This window comes from Tinamus guttatus, unplaced genomic scaffold, assembly GCF_059628265.1.
Source record: "Tinamus guttatus ecotype Peru unplaced genomic scaffold, ASM5962826v1 Tinamus_guttatus_pri_ptg000035l, whole genome shotgun sequence".
Lineage (NCBI taxonomy): Eukaryota > Metazoa > Chordata > Aves > Tinamiformes > Tinamidae > Tinamus > Tinamus guttatus.
The window spans coordinates 8,146,018-8,168,402 of NW_028288569.1; the positions used below are offsets into that span (position 1 = coordinate 8,146,018).

The 22,385-nt window shown below is 40.2% G+C and overlaps 2 protein-coding genes across 2 annotated transcripts; both read left to right on the top strand.

Moving 5' to 3' along the window:
• Positions 1-397: 397 nt before the first annotated feature.
• TIPRL (TOR signaling pathway regulator) lies at positions 398-8,393 on the top strand. The gene is made up of 7 exons (XM_010222259.2): positions 398-600; positions 3,139-3,318; positions 4,119-4,218; positions 5,331-5,462; positions 5,768-5,863; positions 6,446-6,508; positions 8,083-8,393. The coding sequence occupies exons 1-7, from the start codon at positions 500-502 to the stop codon at positions 8,230-8,232; spliced, it is 822 nt and encodes a 273-aa protein (XP_010220561.2). The 5' UTR covers positions 398-499; the 3' UTR covers positions 8,233-8,393.
• A 2,513-nt stretch (positions 8,394-10,906) lies between these two features.
• Positions 10,907-15,906, top strand: SFT2D2 (SFT2 domain containing 2). The gene is made up of 8 exons (XM_088533934.1): positions 10,907-10,974; positions 11,287-11,373; positions 11,666-11,751; positions 12,826-12,907; positions 14,100-14,135; positions 14,264-14,322; positions 15,066-15,095; positions 15,634-15,906. The coding sequence occupies exons 1-8, from the start codon at positions 10,912-10,914 to the stop codon at positions 15,671-15,673; spliced, it is 483 nt and encodes a 160-aa protein (XP_088390060.1). The 5' UTR covers positions 10,907-10,911; the 3' UTR covers positions 15,674-15,906.
• The last annotated feature ends 6,479 nt before the right edge of the window (positions 15,907-22,385 follow it).

Below are 22,385 nucleotides of genomic sequence, written 5' to 3' on the forward strand. Positions count from 1 at the left end.
TGGAGAGCAGTGTGTCAGATCCCCACCGCTGCTCTCAGCCTGCTGCAACACCACAGCCGCCCAGAGCAGCACACGGGGCTCGCGTGCTACACGAGTTTCCTAGGGAGTTCTGTCTCCTGGTGATGCAAAAAAGAAAACAGCTTTTCAAACGGCAAAATCGCAAAGAACACACAGCGACGCTCGATCCCGATAGGCTTCTGTGTGCTTCCCCAGCCCTTCCTCCTGGGTCTTTGGGCCTCTGCCCGCACTCATCATGGCGCCCTGGCCGTCCTCTCGTGACGTCACGCCCCACGCCCGGCCGCGTTTTTCCTCTCGCGGCCGCCATGGCTTTTCCCACGGCTGCGCGCTTTGCGACCCGGAAGCGGAAGTCCGCGGAGGCCTTAGCGGTGCCGTTACCGTTAGCGGCCTCCGGGTGGGGCGGGGCTAACAGCAGTTGCTGCCGCTTCTCGTATCCCTCTTGCGCTGCTGCCGCCTGCTCGGTGGAGCCGCCGCCGCCGCCATGCACCCCGTCTTCCAGAGTAGCCGCCGCGACTTCACCTTCGGGCCCTGGAAGCTGAGCGCCGCTCGCACGCACATCATGAAGTCGGCGCAGGCCGAGAGGTGAGGAGGGACCGGACCGGACTGAGGCGGCGCAATGTGAGCGGTTCTCCTGCGGCGGGAGAACGTCTCTAGCTCCCAGCAGCTCCTTCTTTTTGCCCTTCCTCCTTTTGCGAGTGTGGCTTTGGTTGGGGAAGGGGGGAAGGGTCATTCAATTTACAAATGTGGCGGCTTTTGGTTCTGTTTTTTTTTTTTTGGTTACTTTTTTTTTTTTAATAACTGCTAATGCTTTTCTGTTGGAAATGTGGGCTTCTGTGGTCCTACAAGCTTGTTTTACTTCTCTTTTTATGAATAATTAAGGACTTTATAAGTTGTAGCTTATTGATTCCTATAAGCTGTCCAATGCTAATGGCTCTTTTAAGGTAGTGGGTTTTGTTAAGAATGCAGTAACTGTCCTCTCATTGTAATAGTTGTTTCCACTGCTGTAAAAAACAGTTGGGAAAATGCCTCTGTCAGCATCAGGTACTTGAAGTCAGATTTGCTACCGTAGCTCTGGACAGCTCAGCTGTTTAGAGCCATGGCTATGCTTACAGGCAGATGAATTGGTCAGGTCTTTCTTGGTGTTTTTGTAGCAAGCAGGTGAGAATTTTAGTAGTCATCCTATATATGTTTAGGTTTGTTTTGCTTGTAACTTCTCTGAGAGTAAGCCTATTTACTAAACTCTCATCTCTTGAAGTTTTATGCCTTTTTTTCTTGTTTTATGTAAAGGAAAAAATGTATATATACACACATGCTTAGTTTTCTGGTTTAGGTGGATGCCATTCATTTCTTCATTTTATGCTGTAGTCAGTGGATAAAATAATCATGCATTGAATGACTTCAACTAATGATGCTGTGGTTCTTGCAGTTACATAAAAAAAATAATGTTTTAGTGGTCATTCTATAAAGAGGACAAGACATGCAGTTCAACTTTATCTGGGCTGCACTATATTCCATTTTTCATTTGTGTGTTATATCCCATTTGTGGTTGTGAAGACTTCTCTTGCAAGATGCTGGGTCACAAAGATGAAGATCTGTATTCTTATACTCGGGAGGATGTTAACTTTTCATTGTGTGTGACCTGGAGCTAGAGCTGAACTGTCATCCAGAAGCCAGGTTATCTACTGTGCCTCTCTTCTAAATTTTTCAGTTTCTTAAACTGTAGCTGCTTTATAATAAACACTTGTGTTGGTGATCTTACTTTTTTCTTTCCTGCAGAAATTTTATTCATCCTTCTCCATGTTTTTCAAGACTGAAAGAACAGAAAAGATTTTGCAGGGTAGGGAAGACCAAAATTAGCAGCTTTCAAGCCCCTCTTGGCATGAGAGTGCAAAAAATAAACCATTCCTCTACCTCAAATATGAAGAGTCACTCCCCAGTTGCAGTGCTGTTAGTCGGTTTCATTTTATAATGCATTTCTTTTGACATTTTGCCTTGTTTTTTATTACTTGCATAACATAGTTATTACCTGCAGGACTTTTATTTCTAGCAAACATGCCACAAAAAACCCTGAGCAGCCTATGAAGAAGGTGAGCGATTAAATATGCCATAGGGGCAGAACTCTCTATCAGGCTAGAGTTGTTTTTTGCTGAACGAGGGGCTGCACTACATGAAATGGGTAGCTTAAAATTTTATGCTGCCTCCTCTAGGAAAACATAGAATCTTATTCATCAGGTCTATGAATCTGCTATTTTTACTTCAAATTGATCAGTGTAATGTTCTTTTGTATGCATTGCTAGTGAAATAACACTTTTATGCAGAAACATCTTACTATTTATCAATAGCAAAGTTGTGAGCTGCAATTTTTTAATCCTTTTGTTTAAATGTATTTCCTAAAGTTTTCTTCCCTTCACAGTTCTTGTTCTTTTTAAGCTAAAGCAGGTAGGTAGAGATGGGGAGGAAATGCATGAAGCCTTGTGGTGAATGCATTCAGTGAAGATATGAAGTGGGGTATGTGTGTGTAAGCACAAAATCTGTGGCTTGTGTGCTTAGAGGTTGCCAATGCCAATGCACATTACTGTGCTCAAATCACTACCTTCCTAGGTTCAGAGAGAGTTATCTCCTGCACTTCACCTCTAAGGTAGTCTGCTTGGGTTGTTTTCATCTTCTTCTTGTAGGCTTCTAAGGATGGAAGTATGGACCGCTGTGGAGTGATTTAAACTTGCTGGGGATAAGTGCTCTTTCTTTAAGCAATTACTGAAGAACCTGCAAATGTAGCTCATGGACCATCCAGGGTTTTCTCTGCTGTCTGAAAGATGATAAAATTATGCTTCTTGGATACTTTTATTTTCCCACATATGAGACTTCTGTACAGGACTGAAGAGAGAAAGATGTAGCAATACTTTTACATTGGAAAAGGCACTTCTGATCAATGATTCTGCAATTCATGACACTTTTAAATAGGGGAAAATAACAAAGTTTTGTAAAAATGTATTGATGATATTGCTTCCAAGTGATTGTGGTCCAAGTAATACTTCCTTATTTGAAGACACAGGCTGTTTTTATGTGGCTGGTACAATCACAAAGTGCCTCTTCATCTAAGCTTTTTCTCTCTCTGTGCAGGTTGGCTGACGAATTGCACATGCCTTCCCTGCCAGAAATGATGTTTGGAGACAATATCCTAAGAATACAACATGACCATGGTTTTGGAATTGAGTTCAATGCAACAGATGCTTTAAAATGTGTCAATAATTGCCAAGGTATGATCAAAGTGGCTTGTGCAGAGGAGTGGCAAGAGAGCAGGTACAGTATTTTATAATCAGTGGGCAAGTAATAATGTTTTATAGGGGAAGCTGGGATAAAGCAGTTAAAGGTACAGGCTGAGAACTAGAAATCTTGAATACCATGCTGCATTTCTTCCTACTGTGCATGTACCATGAGATTATAAAAGTAAACTAATTTGTTTGTTTTTGGCCATAATCATCCTATTTGCTGAACTTTAATTATATATCTTAAGCTATATTGAGACTTTCTTAAAATAAATGGCACTTAACATGGCTTAATGCTGTTCCTATTCAAAATCATAGGGCCCTAAGCATTGCAAGACTGTCTTTTGATATTCAAAGTGCAGAATGCTGCACACATTCAAGAGTAATAATTATGCATAAAAACTAATTGTACTGCTTAGTACATAGCAAATTAGTGGGAGAGCACCTATGAATAAATCATGAAGAGAAATCAAAGTACTAAAATTCATGTGAAGTGCAGTGATAACAACAGCTGAGTGTTGTCTGCACGTTGCTTTCTGTCTCTTAAAGAAAAAAGATCTTGAGCTATAGAATTTTCAAAAACATTGAATGAAAATCTTTATTTTAACTGATGAGACTAAGATAGGGCTTTCATGGGAATTCTGATAATGATTTCATAATTTGCTGCATGACATAGATGTTGTGAAAGAAGTAACACTGTAGTTCAGTCTTGACATAATTCTAGCATGGGGGATGTTTAACTTTCTGAAAAATGAGGGCCTGAGTCTTATGTGAGGTTGTAATTTCTTCAAGGAATTATGACAAAGCGGGCTAAGTTCTTTTTCCTTTGTTAAGGAGTGAAACTGAGCACACTAAGGAAGTTGTCAAACCATATGATTGGACTTATACAACAGACTACAAAGGAACATTGCTGGGAGATACTGTAACATTAAAGGTGACTTATTTTCTCCTTGAATGTTTATTACATAGTGTTTCAGTCGAGCACTTTTTTAACTATGGTCTCCCTTTCAGAAAGTATGGTTCACAGAACTGAAAAGTTTCTGACTTCAAAGTATATTTTAGACTATTCATGTCTCAGCTTTTAATTTTTTTATTGAATTATACCCCATGTTAAATTTTTAAGCATCTTATGATTATATAAAAGGTTCTCAAATGTCCCTGTTTAAGAACTTCTTCAAAGAAGTAAAGCACAGAAGAATCTTCAGTGCTTCCTGAATCCCTCTTTGAAGTCCTGAGCTCCTCAGATGCAACCAAACTGTTTCAACTGTGTAGTTCTCTGGTGCCTTTACTCTGTGTTTCTTGCTCTGGGCTTTGCGATCAGGTACCCAGGTCTGCCTGCTTTCAGTGGCTTTGTTTTTTGAAACAATAATTCATATTTAAATTGTGGCAGATCCTCCCTTGTCTTTATTTACTTAAAGAAAAATTGATGTTCCAAATTTCTATTTGCTGTTGCTAAGCAGTATATTAATTCACTAGGATTGGTTTAGTTATAGATCACTTAAGTTATATCAGAATTAAAAGTATAGGATAAAACTACCAGCTTGTGTACTCATAGTCTTTAGGCAATAGAAGTGTATGGATTTTTATAGAAAGGACAAGATGGAAAATATACTAATATTTCCTTTTTAAAGAAAGACTTTTTACAGAACTGTTTAGGGCCTGTAGTTTGCTAGGAATTAAATAGTGTGGAATACTACTAATAACGTAGAACTTTCCAATCATACTTTAAACTTGGAATTCTTCTAATGTTCTTAAGTGCAGAATGCAGGCAGAATTGTTGCAACTACAACCTTACCAAGCCTGTTTCCTGTAGGTGATTTTATTTAGAATTTTCCATTTTTGATTTTTGCTTTGGTTGACATTTCCTCTAAAAAATTTTGGTATTAACTTTATCTTTTCCTCTTCTATATGTCTTTAGCCAAGCATTCTAAAGTGTTTCCCTTTAGAAATCTATCAAGTGTAGGATTTTCAAGATAAAGAGAAGTTTTACATATCTTAACATCTATGCAATCAAGGTGTTAAAGAGTTCTTAATCTTGTTTTTCAGGTTGTACCTACAACAGAACACATAAACACAGAGAAATTGAAAGCCAGGGAGCAAATTATGTTTTTTGAGGAAGTCCTTCTGTTTGAAGATGAACTTCATGATCATGGAGTATCTAGTTTGAGTGTAAAAATAGTGAGTACTGAGGGGTGTGTACAAGAGGCTTCTGGTTAATGCATGTAAAATGTAGCGCTCTCTGCCTTCTGGGATATAAAGTTGAAAATGTGAATGTGATGTGGGGGTGTGGTGGTTTTTTTTGTTTGTTTGTTTTGGTTGGTTGGTTTTGGTATAGTCTTCATAGTTTTACAGATATAATCTTATTGAAAGCTATGATATACTATTCTTGTTTTTATCAGTTGCTTCAATATTTGGACCTAAAAAGTGCATACCTGAAGGAAGAACTTCGTAATATTCTGAAATGAATATCTTTATTTTTGCAGAGAGTTATGCCTTCCAGCTTTTTTGTGTTATTGAGGTTTTTCTTGCGAGTTGATGGCGTGCTTATCAGGATGAATGATACAAGGCTTCACCATGAGGTGAGCATTTATTCTTTATATCGTTTGCATTTTACAGATGGTTCCTTTAAGTATTGCTTTCAGAGAGGACCTGCTGATATTCCTGCAACATAATACTGATGTTTTGAGGAGTAGATGTTACTGAACTGGACTTTCAGTTGTCTTTTATAAGCTCCTGGGTTCCAAGTGTATCTTCTTGACTTGTCTACCATGTGGCTACAAGTTCTACTCTGCAAATAACTGTCCATACAACACTGAGTCCAGGCATCTTGTAAACAATATAGAATATATAGTTGTGATTTGCCTGTTCTGTTTAGCTCTACTAATACTGATTATAGGAGTTTCAGTTGAATTAAAATTAGCAGATATATTTAATCATAGCTCTCTTGTGAACAGAGAAGGGACTTTTAGCAAAATTGGTTCCTTCCCTAACCTTCTTCCATTCCTTTCTCTTGTCACTGAATGCGTATCTCTTCTCCCAGGTGAGAATCTTTGATCAAACAAATTGTAATGATTACTAAATTCAGTGCATTTACAGAGCTCATCTTTCACTGATAATAAATTATAATTTTATAATCAATTTTTGCATTTTTTTCCCATTAGGCTGACAAGGCCTACATGTTACGAGAATATACATCCAGAGAAAGCAAAATATCAAGTTTAAAGGTATTTTAAAAGTATTTTTTCTTTTTTTTTGTTTGGTTTTATTATCAGCGTGGAAAATACTGTATTTGTAAATCTTTCCCTGTTAAGTTTTGAATCTTTGGAGAGGAAAACTTCCTCTACTTGTGCAGGGCTTATTTCAGGGTAGATGGTCATTTCTAAATCATCAACTCCAAAAATCACATGACAGAATAGGGACTAGATTTACTATTTCTGCTTTTGCATTATCAGACTTCCAAACAGAACTGTTCAGACATAAAAGCAGGTGTGCCATTTTCAATGTTCATTAGTTTCAGGGCTGCTTATGTGCCTCCCAGTAGTATTTGTGGTTAAGACTGACTGACATTTTTTTCCTGGTGCAAGTGTAATACCTCACCTTAAAATTCTGATAATGGTTCAATATCTTTTGTGGCACCTTAAGAGTTGCAATTGTTGAATTTTATTCACTATGACCATGGATATTCTGCTTATTTTCCTTCTCCCTTGTTTTTTTTCATCTCTTAAAAAGTGACCAATATTTTAATAGACTTCCAAGGGTATATTTGCAAAATGGTTATATTTTCAAAACATATGTTATATCATTCCTTAATAATATGATCCCATAAAAAGCATTAACTCCACTTATAAGCCTTTTGATACTTTTCTGAAATACAAGTTAAAGTGGCATAGGTCATCTTTTATCTCATGCTTCAAAATGATCCTCTGTGTGGCTGAATAATTTTTCTGTATCTCCTAATGGAGAAAAAATATGTTGCATTTTTTTTTTCCCATAGAACTCCCTAAATCGGCTTGCAGAAGTTGGGGGGGGAAGAGAGATTTCTGCTTTGCTTAGATTTGCAGTAATTGGAACAGTAGTGTGATTCCTTGCATATCAGGAGTAGACAAATATATAGGTTACATTTTTACTTACTTTGGACACACTTCTGTAGTATAGAAAGTCTTTATTCTGGGCTCAAACTTTCAAACTTTCTAGCTTTCTTTTTCAGATATTTTGTATATGGTGTAGCTATGCCATCTACAGGAATGTACAGCGAAAGATACAGATTATTTGGTTTTATAAGTGACTCAAATATGAAATTGCAATCAGTAATTCATATTAATGTCTAAACAATGGTAGTCTTGGACATAGTAAAACCGAGATCTGTGCTGAGAAAAGCATGAAAATTTATAGCTGAATCTGAGTACCTCCACCAAGTCTGCTGCAATCACTAGAAGGCATTAACCATGGGATCTCATGAGGCTTTTGTCTCATCTCGAATAAATCATAAAAAGGACTTCTAGCTACACTGAAATTATAAATATAATTTAAAACATTGCAGCTCCTCTTGAATTCTCTGGTGGTTCATGTGCCCTTGTCTGCTATGTAAAAATACTAAATACATTTCCTAGCTTATTGATCACGCAAGAAAGAACTATTGTATGTGTGTACATTTAATGTCATAAAGTAAATTTTATATCTGGCTTCAAGTGTTCAAAACTAAGATGAGATATAGGTTAGATGTGCCCCAAAACTCTGCTTGTTAAATTCATCTTTATTACATTTTTCATTTGTTTCATGTAAAACTTTTGCTTCTTAGCATGTTCCACCTTCCCTGTTCACGGAACCTAACGAGATCTCTCAGTATCTGCCCATAAAGGAGACAATTTGTGAAAAGCTAGAATTCCCGGAGAAGTTGGAGCCTGAACCACAAGCATCACTGGAAAGCACATGTTTGGAGTCTAAATAAATAAAGACTTTATATGGACTTGAAGTAGACGGAAGATCATGTGCCCATTACCCTTGTGGGGAGTGGTTTCACTGTTTGTGGAATAAAGAGTTTGGCTAATTTTTCTGTAGCCCTAAATGAAAACAGAACTTATTTCAAGCAGGTTTTGATTTTGATGTTGTTGTTGTTCCATCTTCTCTTATTTCAAACCTGTGTCTGGAGTTAATGATAAGACTGTAATTCACCACCAGTCTAAATGGCAATGGAGAAAGACTCTTGGTAGGAGTATTGCCTGCACCTCTGCCACAAACACTCCCCAAAAGTTGTTCCTGCTTCAGATACCAAGACACTACTACAGTTCATAAAACTGTAGGGAAAACTGTTGTTTTTTTTTTTTTTTTAAAAAAAAGTTCTTTCTGCATATATTTGGGGCTTTTGGTCCTAAACTGTGAATTTTGCTTGTCCCCTGTCCTGTTCTGCAGATGGATAACTAATTAGAAACTCTGATCTGGTCTTCTTACTTAGCAGTATTAGTTTTATCCAAGAATAGCTGTAAGATGCAAAAGTAGTTGTATTCCTTTGACCCTATATAAAGGTTAAAAAATACTTCGGAGAGCCTTCAACTCCAGAACAGTCAAAAAGGTGCTGCATGTTCGTCCTATTTCTCCAGGAAACCCTCGCTGGGGGTAGGTGAGCTGCCAAGGTCGTGTGCTATCCTGGAAATGCCTTCTTCTCTATTGACCTTCTCTTGGGCATATCAGCTAGTGCCTGTGTGTGATGGTTATGCAGCTCATGCTGATACTGTAAATTGCAGCTGGCAAAGAAAGGGGAGTTTTTACTCTGTTATCCCTTAAGGATATTGGTATTTGTGTTTTAAGAGACATGAGCTTATGTAGCTTTAGCAGAATGCTATCATGTATTCTGAATATGTAATTTTGATTAATCTTTTAAAATTCTTTATATTTTAATAGAAATGTGTTCATGTGCACATTCAATTTTAACTTAACAGTTTGTGGATTAAGCATTTTCAAACTTAAGTGTCTTTTGGAAGCTCTAAATTATGTTAATGATTTGCCCAAAGAATGAGGGAGCTAAACACTCATCAAGGTCTACTACTCATGCTGTTTTAAGTGCAAGAAGCAAAGGTGAAAATAGACTTTGTACAAAACCTAAAATACTTAAGAAAATGTCAAAGTAGCAAATTACAATGTATACATTTTGATCTTCTAGATTTTTTTTCTTAAAATTCTAAATATTCTGCCCTGCGTAATCAAACACTGTACCCCCCCACATAGTTCACTGTATAACCAGTTCTTTGGAGGGGTGGTTTTCGCTCAAGCTCCTAAAATTTTTAGGGAAGGTGTACTGCCAGCTAAGCGAGTAGTTTTAATAAAAACAAACCTGCCTTGTTTCGTCTTGTTCTTGCTCTATACCTGCCCTATTCTCTTTGAGGCACTAAGGTCTAATGATGTGATCGTATGATTGGAAAGCAGGAACCAGCTGTGGTTCTTACCACTCATTTACCCTGTAACCATAACGAAGTCACATCACTTCTGTGCCTCAGTTCTTTGTACAAATAGGAATAATATATGCCTACCTTATTTAGATTTGTGAGGAGTGGTTTGTAAAAATGACTTTTTTTTTTTCCTGGATATACCTTCAGCCTTACCTTTGGAAAGGGTTATTATCCCTCCCCCTTCAAAAAAGGTGATTTTGTTGTGGAAGTAGCACTTTTTAGTGAAGATGTATTTTGCCTGTGGAAGTAAATCATGGCACTGTTTAATTCTAGGGATGTATTATTTTGCATGCTTTAGAGGCTTAAAAAACATATTTTAAAGTCAAAGCAAGCAGTGACTAAGAGGGCAAAGTGCTGGCGAGAAGGAAATTGTATCTGCCTTTCTTAATTAAAAGTGCTTCAGGTTTGGCGAGTGATGTTGACACGAAGTGTGATGGGGCTGTGGTGGGGCAAACTCGCAGAGCAGCGCCCAGAAGGGTGCTGTGCACGTGTGGCTTATATTGGGTTTTTTATGTTGTCCATCACACTTACTGATTTGTGACTGGCTGATACGCTTGTCTTGAGGGGACTTAAATCTCTCAATGTGTAGATAAGTGATATCTATCTATTTTGGGTGCTGTGCATTTGAGTGGAACACACGGGGTAGAGAAATCACAAGATTATTTTGGAAAGTGCTCCGGTTTTAACCCGGAGCACTTCTGGTGACTCTGTTATAAGACGTGGGTTATTGAGGAGCTGTAAAATAAAGTACTTTTTCAAGCTTTCTGGAGCCCATTTTTGAGAGAAAAGAACCTCATCGGATGTATAATTTTGGGGAGAGGGAGTGGGGTAATTCTCCCATCTGGCCCGGGGTGAGTTTAACAGGTGGCGATTCATAACCTTTCTTGCATGTTGCTGAATAAAATTTACCCAGCGTTTTATAGTTCTGTTTGTGTCGCAGCGAAATGAAACGAGAGAACCGCCCGGCGACGCGGACTTCGCCCCGTCCGAGACGTTGCCGCCGCGCGTCCCTCAGCCCAGCGCGCCTCCGGCGCTGACGGCGCCACCGCCCCGCGGACTACAAGCCCCAGCAGCCCCCGCGGCGGTCGCGCCGCCCTTTACCTGCCCGGCGCAGGTGGGCCGCGGCGGCGTGGTGCATGCTGGGGCTGGTAGTCCCGGCGCGGGGCAGGGCCGAGGCGGGCGGCATGGACAAGCTGAAGCGGGTGCTGCGGGGGCAGGACGCCGAGGAGCCCAGCGGCCTTGCTGAGGTAACGGCCCCGCTCCCGGCACCTGCCGCCTTCCCCTCCTTCCTCTCGCTCCGTGCGGGCTGCGGGCGGCGGCTCTGCCGGCGGGACGCCCCGGTGGCGGTTGGAAACGGTTGGCGGCGGCGAGGCCGCGCGCTAGTGCCACTTCTCCGGGCTTTAGAGGCCGCTGCTGAAGCTGGTTCTCTGCTTAGGTTAAAAGCAGTTCAGTGCCTCGGGGAAATGTACTGCTTGCTATGTGGCAAGAGCATGTTCAGTAAATAACCTTTTTTTTTTTCTTTTTTTTTCTTTTTTCTTTTTCTCCTTTGCTGTCTGTAGGTTATTGATGCAACCTCATTGAGCTGGGGCACCAGAGTGAAGGGCTTTATTGCCTGTTTTGCAATAGGCTGCCTGTGCTCTATCTTGGTAAGGACGTTTTTTCCTGTGTCTCCTTCCCTCCCGAGTCACCTGTTTGAGGCTGAAGAGCCCTGATAAATGTATACAGGCAGTGACTGTGCTCCCTTGCTCCGTTCCAGGGCTCTGCAGACACTTGCCTCAGTGTCACTTTTTTATATAAAGCATGTCAGTAAGCACAGCCAACGTCCTTGTGCACTCTGGGCTTAAAGTTTTCTTTGTGCTTGATTTGCGTTGTGACACTTCTTGGGTGTATTTCAGTTGCAATAAAATAACCCTCACTTTCATTAATGTTTCTTTTTAGGGCAGCTGTCTGCTATGGATACCAAGGAAAGGATTGATTCTTTTTGCAGTGTTTTACACGTTGGGGAATATATCATCTATTGGGAGGTAACAATTTCTGTTTATAACACTTGCCAGATAAAAGCAGGAAATAGGAGGAGAACAATAGGTGAATAGGTGCATGAGTGGCAAAAACCATCGTGTTTGCATGAGAGTATTTGCCTATGTGGATCACTGTCTTGTTGCTACATCTTAGAGAGCAACACTATTCCAGGACTGACTTCAAATGGTGTAAAAAACAAACAAACAAAAATCTTATTATTTTGCTTTGGCTAGTGGATTCCAGATTAACATTAATGAGCATAAAAAAAATCACACTAAAGCTTTTCATGCTTTAAGCCTTGAGGTTTAAACTCCCAAGATAAAAATGGTTCTTTGTGTTGTTGAGTTTTATAATTCTATATTCCATATAATTCTATATTTTCTTGTTTTTTTAATTTTTTGGAAATAAGCTTTTTGACCTGTTTGATAACCATTCATGACTGTTGTAAGGGTTCCTGAAACACACAGCCATACTGATTTCATGAATGACATAACTGTGTAAGCTAAGGAGGCTTAACAAGGAGTTGGGAGGAGGCGGAACTGGGAATATAGTATGGCAGCTATGCGTGAACCAAAAAGACCAGCTCAGATAAAAGTTTCACCTTTTCACCTTGCAAAATCCCTGCCATATTATTAATCACTGTCTCCTATAAGGAGGGATGCAAATCTGGTGAGGGATTGGAGAGCAGGCACAGGCGTGAAACAGTCCTTTACACAGAGAGATGGATACAGACCACTTGCCATCCAGGTGCAGGCTCCTGGGCTGGTGTTTTGAAGAGCAGATTAAGCAAGTCTGGGTCACGAATCATCTCGCTGCTCTTCACCTATGCTTCTATTCTGACAGCTCTGCTTTGCTTGTGTGAATAAAGAGATGGAATAAATAGCTCGGGCAAAGAAGAGCAGGGAGGAGCATTGTACATTCTGTTTCTTTTCTTATTATGGAGTATTTTTTAGCTTAACAACATAGCGTATTGGTGAACTATATGACACCAGACAATGAAATAAGCCTCCTCTAATCGGGAATCTAATTTCACTTCTGCCTCTAGATCTTCTGTGTTCATCTTGTTTTCCATTTCACAGCACTGCTTTCCTCATGGGACCAATGAGGCAACTGAAAAAGATGTTTGAGCCTACTCGTTTGATTGCTACTGTTGTTATGCTAGTAGGTATCAAAGGAATCCCTCTTGCTGGGTGTTAACTTGGAAACAATTTCTGTTGTAAATTCCTTTCACAGACTTTGATATGACTGCTTCTCAAGACCTTGTTTTAAAAACATCCTGTGTATCGCTATTGTAACAATATATGTGTAGCGCCAGAAAGGCACTTTCCTGTTATGAAAGTCTGAGTTGAAGCCAGGTTAATGAGCTACATGAACGTGAAGGATCCGTGGCTTGTGTCTGAGTCATGCACAGTTTCGTTGTGCTTGAGGTCATGTTGCTGTCATACTTTTGTGTTTCTTAGTAAGAAATGACAGACAGGAAACATCTTAGGGTTTTTAAGTTGTACAGTGGAAGCTATTAGAAACAGCCTCTCTTGCATCACTTTGTTGTCTTATCTCCTATTTGATGTCCTGTAAGAAGCTGCATAGGTATTTTTGCCTTGATAAAATATTAATTTCATGACAAAACAAATTCAACATTCAAGTAATGTCATCCTTTGGAATTATTTTGTCTTTAGAAGTTTCTCTCCACTGGGCAACATGTGAAAATTAATGAGAATTCTCTGACTCATTCTCATTTAAAAGTGCATGTGCTGCTTTTTTTTTTTCTTTTTTTTCCCCCTCTCCTTTCCCCTTCCCTCTTATATTTCTACACTTTTCTCTTGGAAAGCTTGAAGTTCTGTAATGTTGTTGAATGTATGTCTAAAATTGCCTTTTAATTTTCAGTGTGAGTGTTGTCAGAGCATTTAATTGATATAAGCACTTCTTTTTTTCCTTTCTAAACATCTGAAGAGGCTGCAGGCAACTGGTAACATCTTAAGAAAATTTATTTAAGAAATACTTAAAAGTGTATTAGAACTTCAATTTATATTATTTCAGTAATTACATAATTTCAACCCCATGATAACCTTGAGAGTAAACAACCAACATGGCATGAAGAGAAGTGGAAAGACTAGATAAGAGTTTTGACTGGAAAGGTCTTATAAAAAAGGATGAGGCTTGGTGTTTACATGTAATATCAAGGAGGATGTGGGAAGAAGCAGGAACCTGCTGCTATTCTTCCTCTGTAGCTGTGAGCTGTGTGTAACTGTGAAATATGTAGTTCGTTACAGTCTCTGTGAAGGAACCCATTGCAATGTCGTATCTATAAAAGCTTTTTTTTTTTTTAATTCATTGAAATTCTTTTCTCTTCTAGTTGTGCCTTATACTAACACTGTGTTCTGCTTTTTGGGTGAGTACTTAAGTCCTGCTGTGTATATATAATTGGAATATATTTTAAAAATAATTTTTACATGGTGAGCTAGTTACTGTCCTGTGTTTTTCATGTTTGTTTTCTTTTTTTTTTTTCCTTCCTTTCAGTGGCACAATGCAGGACTGGCACTTCTTTTCTGCATTTTGCAGTTTTTTGCCCTGGCATGGTATGTGATTTCCTTCCCCTACCCCATTTTCTATTGCACCTAACTTCACTTGTTGAATTATCAGAGGATTTTGACCTTGTAAGAATTAAAAGGAAGGAGAATTTTTTACCTCACTGATCTAGAGGTGAGACAAAGCCCCTGTAAAGAGCAGGCATGTTCCTGCTCTTTGCTCTCTTATTCTATTTCAGTGAGTCTGGAGGTGGAGCTTAGGATTCCATTTTGGGAGAAATGTCTTTGATTTTTGTGTAATTTCTGTGAGCTTGAGGTAAAACTAGTCTCCCCCTGCCACTCTCTTTTAAGCAGTTTGTTTATTACTCTTTTGTGTTCCCCTTTAGACCCTCTGCAGTTTGTCAGGTTAAATGACCCATGTGTGCTAATCAAATTAAGTATCAGTTGTCTTCAAGTCATTGTATGCTTTGTATAGTACCCCAGAAATAGTACAGGAACTGATTTAAAAACATCCAGCCAGCCCTCAAGATTCACCCCATCTGCCTGTAGACATGAGAGCCTGAAGACTATTAGAGGAGAACTGTTTTAAGATATTCTCACAGTATGCTCCATGAATTTGCTATGTTGTTTCACAACCTGGCCGAGCGAAGTTAACTCGCAAAGATATGTGTATCTTTGGCTCACAAACTCAAAGCTGCATTATAGCTGCTATGCACATGTTGCAGTTACATATCTGTTTAGAGGAACAGACGGTTATTCCTTCCCTGTGTGACTCTTAAAATGTTCCTTCTTAGGTACAGCATTTCCTTCATACCATTTGCAAGGTAAGCCTCCCTCTTCTGCCCCTCTTACCTTTTGTCATTTTTAACAATAGAAAAGATTACTGCAGATTACTTAGAATAGCTTTTTTTTTTTTTTTTTCTTCCCTATGGTGATGTTTGGAGGGAGAGGGGGAACTGGTGTGGTTGGATCTTAAAATGGGATTAAGCAGCTTCTCTGGCAGGAGGACACAATTTAAATGTACCTGAATGAGGAGGCTTCCTATTACAGCCTGCAATTGTACAGCTTATACACAACCAATTAAGGCTTGCCTTTGGAATACCTCTATTTACCAGAAATGCTCCCAGCTAAGCATATCCTTCTGTGTGCCTCTCCCCTCAGCCCCCTAGAGACCTGCCCGTGTTTACCCTGCTCCTATATAGTCACGCAGACTGGGTAAGCACCATTAATGCATGGCCAGATGATTTAAAGGCAGGAGCACCAGAGGGGTGGTAACTGCATGGAATGAGTCTCAGCGAGCAGCGTAACTGAGATGGCTCTGTTGTTTTTTGGTTTTGTTTTCTCTTTTTCTCCTACTCATAGGGATGCTGTGAAGAAATGTCTTTCAGTCTGTCTGACCTAAGAGGAATACTGGATGCTTCACAAAGTTCTCGGAAGGATAGCAGAACTATGTTAAGATCACTGTGTATGTGTTTTCCTACTTCTGTCTTAACCACGTGCCTTTTGGCTTCTTGTTGGAGGTTCATTGTCTTAAATCCAGTGTGTGCAGTTATTTGTTTTTGTAAGCAATGATGCCTGTAGGACAGGGTGCTTGTGTGATTTAAATGAAGTTCAGTCTGGCAGAAGAACTGGGCAGAATGTAATGTGATAATTTGTATGTAAAATCATGCATTTGTTTGGTTTTGCAAAATAAGTGCAGAAAGTGGTGGGATGAAGTCTGTAAAGCAGAGTCTGTCCTTGCTTCTGGGACTAAGCCAGTTTGGAGGATCTGATTTTTAAGAGAGATCATTTCCCAACGATTTTCCTGTTGAGAACTTTTCAAGTAACTTTCTATCACTTAATCTTTGCACTGTTTACCTTGGGTAATGAGTACTGCTGTTCTGTCCTCTTTCTGCCACTTGCAAAATTTTAGATTTATGATACTGCTAAAAAGCTCATTTCTAAATGGAAAGACTGCTTTGAAGTGAATATTTATGAAAGGTATGCTTCCTCAGTGAAGTATTTCACTCATTGTCTAGAGTGATAAAGTTTTCCTAAAGTAAATGAAAGGGATACTTTCTTCTGCAAAAACTTGTTCCCATGGGAAAAGCACTTACAAAGTAAGAATCTGCCAGAACCAGAGTTCTTTGCCTTGCCTACTGCCAGCAGCTCTATAGCACAAGGCAAGAAACTGAAAATTCTCAGATAAAGTTAGGTGCTTCTCTTCTCCCTGAGCTATAGTGCAGGAGAAGCGCAAGAGTGAGGAAAGGGTAAGGTGTTAAATCAGCAGAGTGTTGAGTAGGGAGAAGACATCATTCTCTCCTGAATTTAAAAATAGGCTAAAATGCCAACAATTTTTTTTTTTTTTTTTTTTTTTACTGGATTCAGTTTTGCTTCTCTTAAAACTCTCAAACACACTGGTGCATTTCTTCTGCTTTCAGGAGAAAGGATAACTTGCTCTGGGCTGCCTTAGCCAAGAAATCATGCAACAATATAGATACCGGCTTCAAACGAATGCTGAATGTACCTCTGGATTAGGATTATTTCATACAGCCAAATTTCAAGGCCGTTTAGATTCTCTTATTCTTCTGAGCTATGGGTAATCATTTACCCCCAAACCACTGCAGAGGTTAATTAAGTAATATCCAAGTTAAGATTTCTACTTCTGCTAAATGGGATACTGATTAACCCCTTTAAACTCTGTCTTGCTAGAACCACTGGCTATGAAGATGGTTATTCCATGGACTCTGCATATAAACTCGTGTCTCGCTTTCCACATCTACCTAGAGGTGTGTCACTTAGTGCATTGCATTTGCATGGCAAGTGTGTCCCTGGCTTGCAGCACAAAGAACACTTTAACCTAGCAAAAGTCCAGATCTACTTGGTAAAAAGGTGTGAGTACACAGTGAAAACAAATAATTTCGTGGCTTCCAGAAAGTTAGCAGGAACCGAGTTAATTCAAAACCTTAAACTGAAGCGTACTTAATTTAGGAAATATAGTACACCCCACTGTGAGGATCCTCTGGAGGAAAAAAAACCCAAAACATAACATTATTTTGTGGTTGTTATGAAAGAAGAATTTTCTTTCTCTGGATTTCATCTGGATAGTTGCTCTTACAAAGATATTTAGAACAAAAAATGCCTTCTTCAAAATGTGGCGCCACTAACTTGGGAAGAATTAGCTATAGACTGTGGTTTTCCTCAGGTGTTCTGTGCTGGTGCTTTTATTGCCTAGGAACTGGAAGCTAGTATCAAGATCACTGGGTTGAATATACTTTCCTTGAAAGGAAGGACTAGCTGAAGGGCCAAGCGAAAGTGAGAATTGAAGAATATTGATATTTCCTTTTTTCTTGACCCTGCTGTGAGGCAAGTCTCTAAACTCTATGACTTTATTTTCAACTGGGAGTTGGTTCAAAATCATTTTTTTTTCTACAGTTAAAGGACCTGTGTTAGACCTTTGTTAGGACTTTAATAAGGCTTTACAGAACTCTCTTGTATAATGGCAAGTAAAATGCATCTCTAATGCCTTTCACATTCCAATATTTGTTAATTTTAGTATCTCTGAGTGTGTCTTAACGTTTAAGTATAGCATACAATATTTCTCATGTCCTTTTTCAGGAAAGTGCTATTAACTTGGATAATCATTCCACTGCTCATTAGCAGTCCACATAATGGAATTTGAATTTAGGGATTCTTTTTCTCCCATACTTCAGAATAAGTGAAAGCTTTTTGCCTATTTCTTGATCAGCTTGTGCAGGGTTGTGGGACCCTGCCTGACTCTAGCAGTTCCTCAGCAAGAACACTAGAGTCGGGCATTACTTTTTCAACTAGCCTGCTAGCTACCTAGGACCTTTTATATGGCTTTTATACATGAAAAATTTAGACTCTGGAGCTACTTAGCTCCCTGTCAGTACATAGTGGATAAAGTTGGCATCTGCACTATGGATTTTTTTTCCCCTGTTCTTTCTAAATCTAGAATTCCACTCCGTAACCATTGATTCAAAAAAAGAGAAGCCTAAAACTTCATCTGATTTTATAGCACATGTGGCTAAATTATAGTGCCCTTAAGGGAAGGGAAATCAAAGGGAGATGTCAAAGACATAAGCGATCATCAGAGCGCAAGTAAGGCTTCTGCAGTGTTGGTGTTGTAATCTTTTCTTGTGAAGAGGAATTGGTAGGAGAGTCATATTCTTGCCAGTGTGTGAAAAACACTCAGGGTTTGTCACTTCATCTATAAGTGATTTTTTTTCCACTTAAAATAACTCTTGTCTATTAGAACAAAAACTTTCAGATTATTGCCAAGTTTGACAGCAAAAGATTCTTATCTGGTTGTTAATTTTTTTTATATGCTTGTTTTTTGTACTGCATACCTTATAGAATAAACTAGTATACCAATACTAGTTTTGCCCAGTTTCAATATGAACTAGATTAAACCAAAAAGACACATTTTCTTTTTGTCCATAAAATGAACTTAATGTTTAATTTTTATATCATCAACTTGGATTACCTGCTTGGCAGGAAGCATAGTAAGCATTTCTTGGAGCCCTCCCTAGCTTTCCATCTTCACATTCCTTGAGGTAAAAAATGCTTCTGTTGTGTATACTCCGCTGCAAATACAGCAAAGTTGTTATTTTAAATGACTGCAGACATACAGACGGCAAGGCTCCTGTCTTCACTAAGGCCCCAGTCAGTTGCCTGGAGCATGGAACTCACGGGTGGCTTTTTGAAAGGAACTGGTAAGATGCCCACGTCCATAGGATCTAGGCCAACTTGCCTATCTGCTTTTGGATCTGTTGCAGTACAGGTATTACACAGCCTTAAAGGAGCAGCCTTAGCATGCACTTAATAGTACGGAATGTGTATATTTGGGATCAGTAGACTTTCCAGATCAAGCAGAGATGGAAACTGGGGAGGTGAGGGGAATCTTTTCCCAAGCACTGAGATGCTATACATGAAAATGTGTCAGGAGAATTTCATCATTTCAGGGTTTTGCTCTGAGTGATATGGTGAAATTCCCTCTGAATACTGGTACTGTATGGGGTGGTTCTACAGTGATAATGTGAACAGTCTGGGTTCTTTTTGTTTTGGTTTGTTTTTTTTTAGTATTTACAATAATCAGATTGCTAACGAGCTATTGCAAAACCAAAAGAAGCGACTTCTATACCAGGTTAAAACTGTTCTAAGAAATCATGTAAAAGAACATGCTTCAGGCTTTATGTGTGGATATTTATTATGCAAGTTTTGGGGGAGTCTGCAATAAGTTGCTTCCTGCTAGGTGTAGGAAGACAGGCCGGAGTTGATCATAACTTGTGAATAATTAGCAACAATCCTATGAGCAAATCTGCTGCCTGAAACTCCTATTTTGGAGACTTGGATATTTGGAGCCCATACCCTTTTGCCTTGTGATGAGAGACTCGGAAAACCTTTGCTTGGCCACTCAGTTGTTGCTCAGTGCTGGTGTTCAGTTATATAAATGAAGGTAAGATCACTGTTGCTGTAACAGGCTCTCAAAACTGAGGAGGAAGACACTTAAGCACATTTGTCTTAAATATCGATGTTTACAACCCCAGCAAATACTGATCACATAGAAAGAAAAGCACATATATAGTATATTTTCATAAAACCTTGTGCCTCACTGGGTCATGTGACCAGAACACTATTTTTTTTTTTAGCAACTGTAGAATTGTTTTGTAAAATAAAAACCAAGCTCTCCACAATGTTTTGTATATTAGTTGATTATTTGTAGTTGTGCTTTTTCTATGTATTTACTCTGTTTGATTTCTACTTTGATAAAAATCTTTTTTCCTACCTTGCAACTTTCTCTGTAATTAAGTTAAATCTTTAAACTTGCGGATGTTCAATTTTTCAATAAAGTTGTCATTGCATTAACGAACTGCTGTCATGGTTGATGTGGAGTTGATTCTGACTCTCCAGCTGGTGCTGGAGTTGCTGTGGGTTTGTGGGTGATGAAGTGGTTAGGTCTCTTGCTCCTTCCCCTAGCCGTGGACATGATGTGTGCTGGCTGAGGGGAATCTTCATGTGGCCACCGCTGTGCAGTTGCTTCACCCAACATGAATTTAGCTTAAATGCTTACTGGCTCCTGGAAACAGGTGGGCCAAACTACAATAGTTAGCATGGGGATGGGTGTATGACAAGGGGGCAGGGGCTTGTGTGTGTGCGTGTGTGTTTGTCCTTTGCATCAAAAGTTAACCCGCATGTGTCAGCAGACCACTGGTTTAGTCCGGGATACAGAGCAAATAATTCTCGATGCTCTTCTACCAGCAAACATTAGAGTTATGGGACGCCTCTGGCTCTTTGTGGAATAAATCACAGAATCATAGAATGCTTAAGGTTGGAAGGAACCTCTAGAGGTCATCTAGTCCAACCCCCCTGCAGGGTCACCTAGAGCACGTGGCACAGGACTGCGTCCAAGCGGGTTTGGAAGATCTCCAGAGAAGGAGACTCCACAACCTCTGTGGGCAGCCTGTTCCAGGGCTCTGTCACCCTCACACTAGGGAAATTTTTCCTGAAGTTCCTGTGGAACTTCTGGTACTTCAATTTCTGGCCGTTTCCTCTTGTCCTGTCTCTGGCCACCACTGAAAAGAGGCCAGCACCATCCTCTTCCCTGCCTCCCTTGAGGTACTTAGACACTGATTAGATCCCCTCTCAGCCTTCTCTTCTCCAGGCTGAACAGGCCCAGCTCCCTCAGCCTCTCCTCATAGGGCAGATGTTCCAGACCCCTGATCATCCTCGTAGCCCTGCGCTGGACTCTCTCCAGCAGCTCCACATCCCTCTTGTACTGTGGGGCCCAGAACTGCACACAATACTCCAGATGTGGCCTCACCAGGGCTGAGTAGAGGGGCAGGATCACCTCCCTCGACCTGCTGGAGACGCTCTTCTTAATGCAGCCCAGGATCCCATTGGCCTTCTTGGCCACGAGGGCACACTGCTGCCTCATGGTCAACTTGTCGTCCACCATGACACCCAGGTCCCTCTCTGCAGAGCTGCTCTCCACAAGCTCGGTCCCCAGCCTGTCCTGGTGTCTGGGGTTATTCCTCCCCAGGTGCAGGACCTTGCACTTGGCCTTGTTGAACTGCATGAGGTTTTTCACTGCCCAGTTGTCCAGTCTGTCCAGGTCCCTCTGGATGGCAGCGCAGCCCTCTGGGGTATCAGCTGCTCCTCCCAGTTTGGTATCATCAGCAAACTTGCTGAGGGAGCACTCTGTGCCTTCATCCAGGTCATTGATGAATAAATTGAACAGGACTGGAACGAGGACTGACCTCTGGGGGACACTGCTAACTACAGGCCTCCAACTAGACTCTACCCCACTGATCACTGTCCTCGGAGCTCTGCCATTCAGCCAATTCCTAATCCACTTCACTTTCTACTCATCTATCCCACACCGGAGCTTGCCCAGGAGGATGTTGTGAAGGACGGTGTCAAAAGCCTTGGTGAAGTCGAGATAGACGACATCCACTGCTCCCCCCTCTTCTATGCAGGTACTCATTCCATCATAGAAGGCTATCAGGTTAGTCAAGCAAGATTTCCCCTTGGTGAATCCATGCTGACTACTCTTAAGTACCTTCTTGTCCTCCATGTGCTTGGAGACAACAGACAGTATGAGCCGTTCCATCACTTTTCCAGCGATGGAGGTGAATACATTCTGAATGCAGACGGATAGTACAAAGGCAATGATTTAGGAATACCTGCTTTAGAGGTGGCCTAAGAGAAAATTATTTTAAGTGGCTTTGTCCTTTAAAGCTTTCAAAAAGCACGCCTGTTAGGTTTGTGCCTGAGGACATCCAAGCAGTTGCTTTAGATTTATTTCTTAGCAGTGAATGGGGCTCTGCATTGGGCCGTTCAATATATTTTAAACTTATCTATTCACAGGGCAGACCCAAAGCAATTGCCTCTTGCTGTAGAGGTGGTGAGACTTGTGCACTGGTGAATACTAAGGGGTGGGTGGGTGTGTGACCATGTGCTTTCTTGTTTGTTCTTCCTAGAAAGTTCTGTCTTGGAGCTGATTACACTGCAATTACTGTCCTAAGGGGAGCACCAAACCTTCATTTGAAACAGCAAGACCTGTACCTCTTTTCCTGTAATATAGGAAGATGGTGCTTTGTGCCTTACCTTTC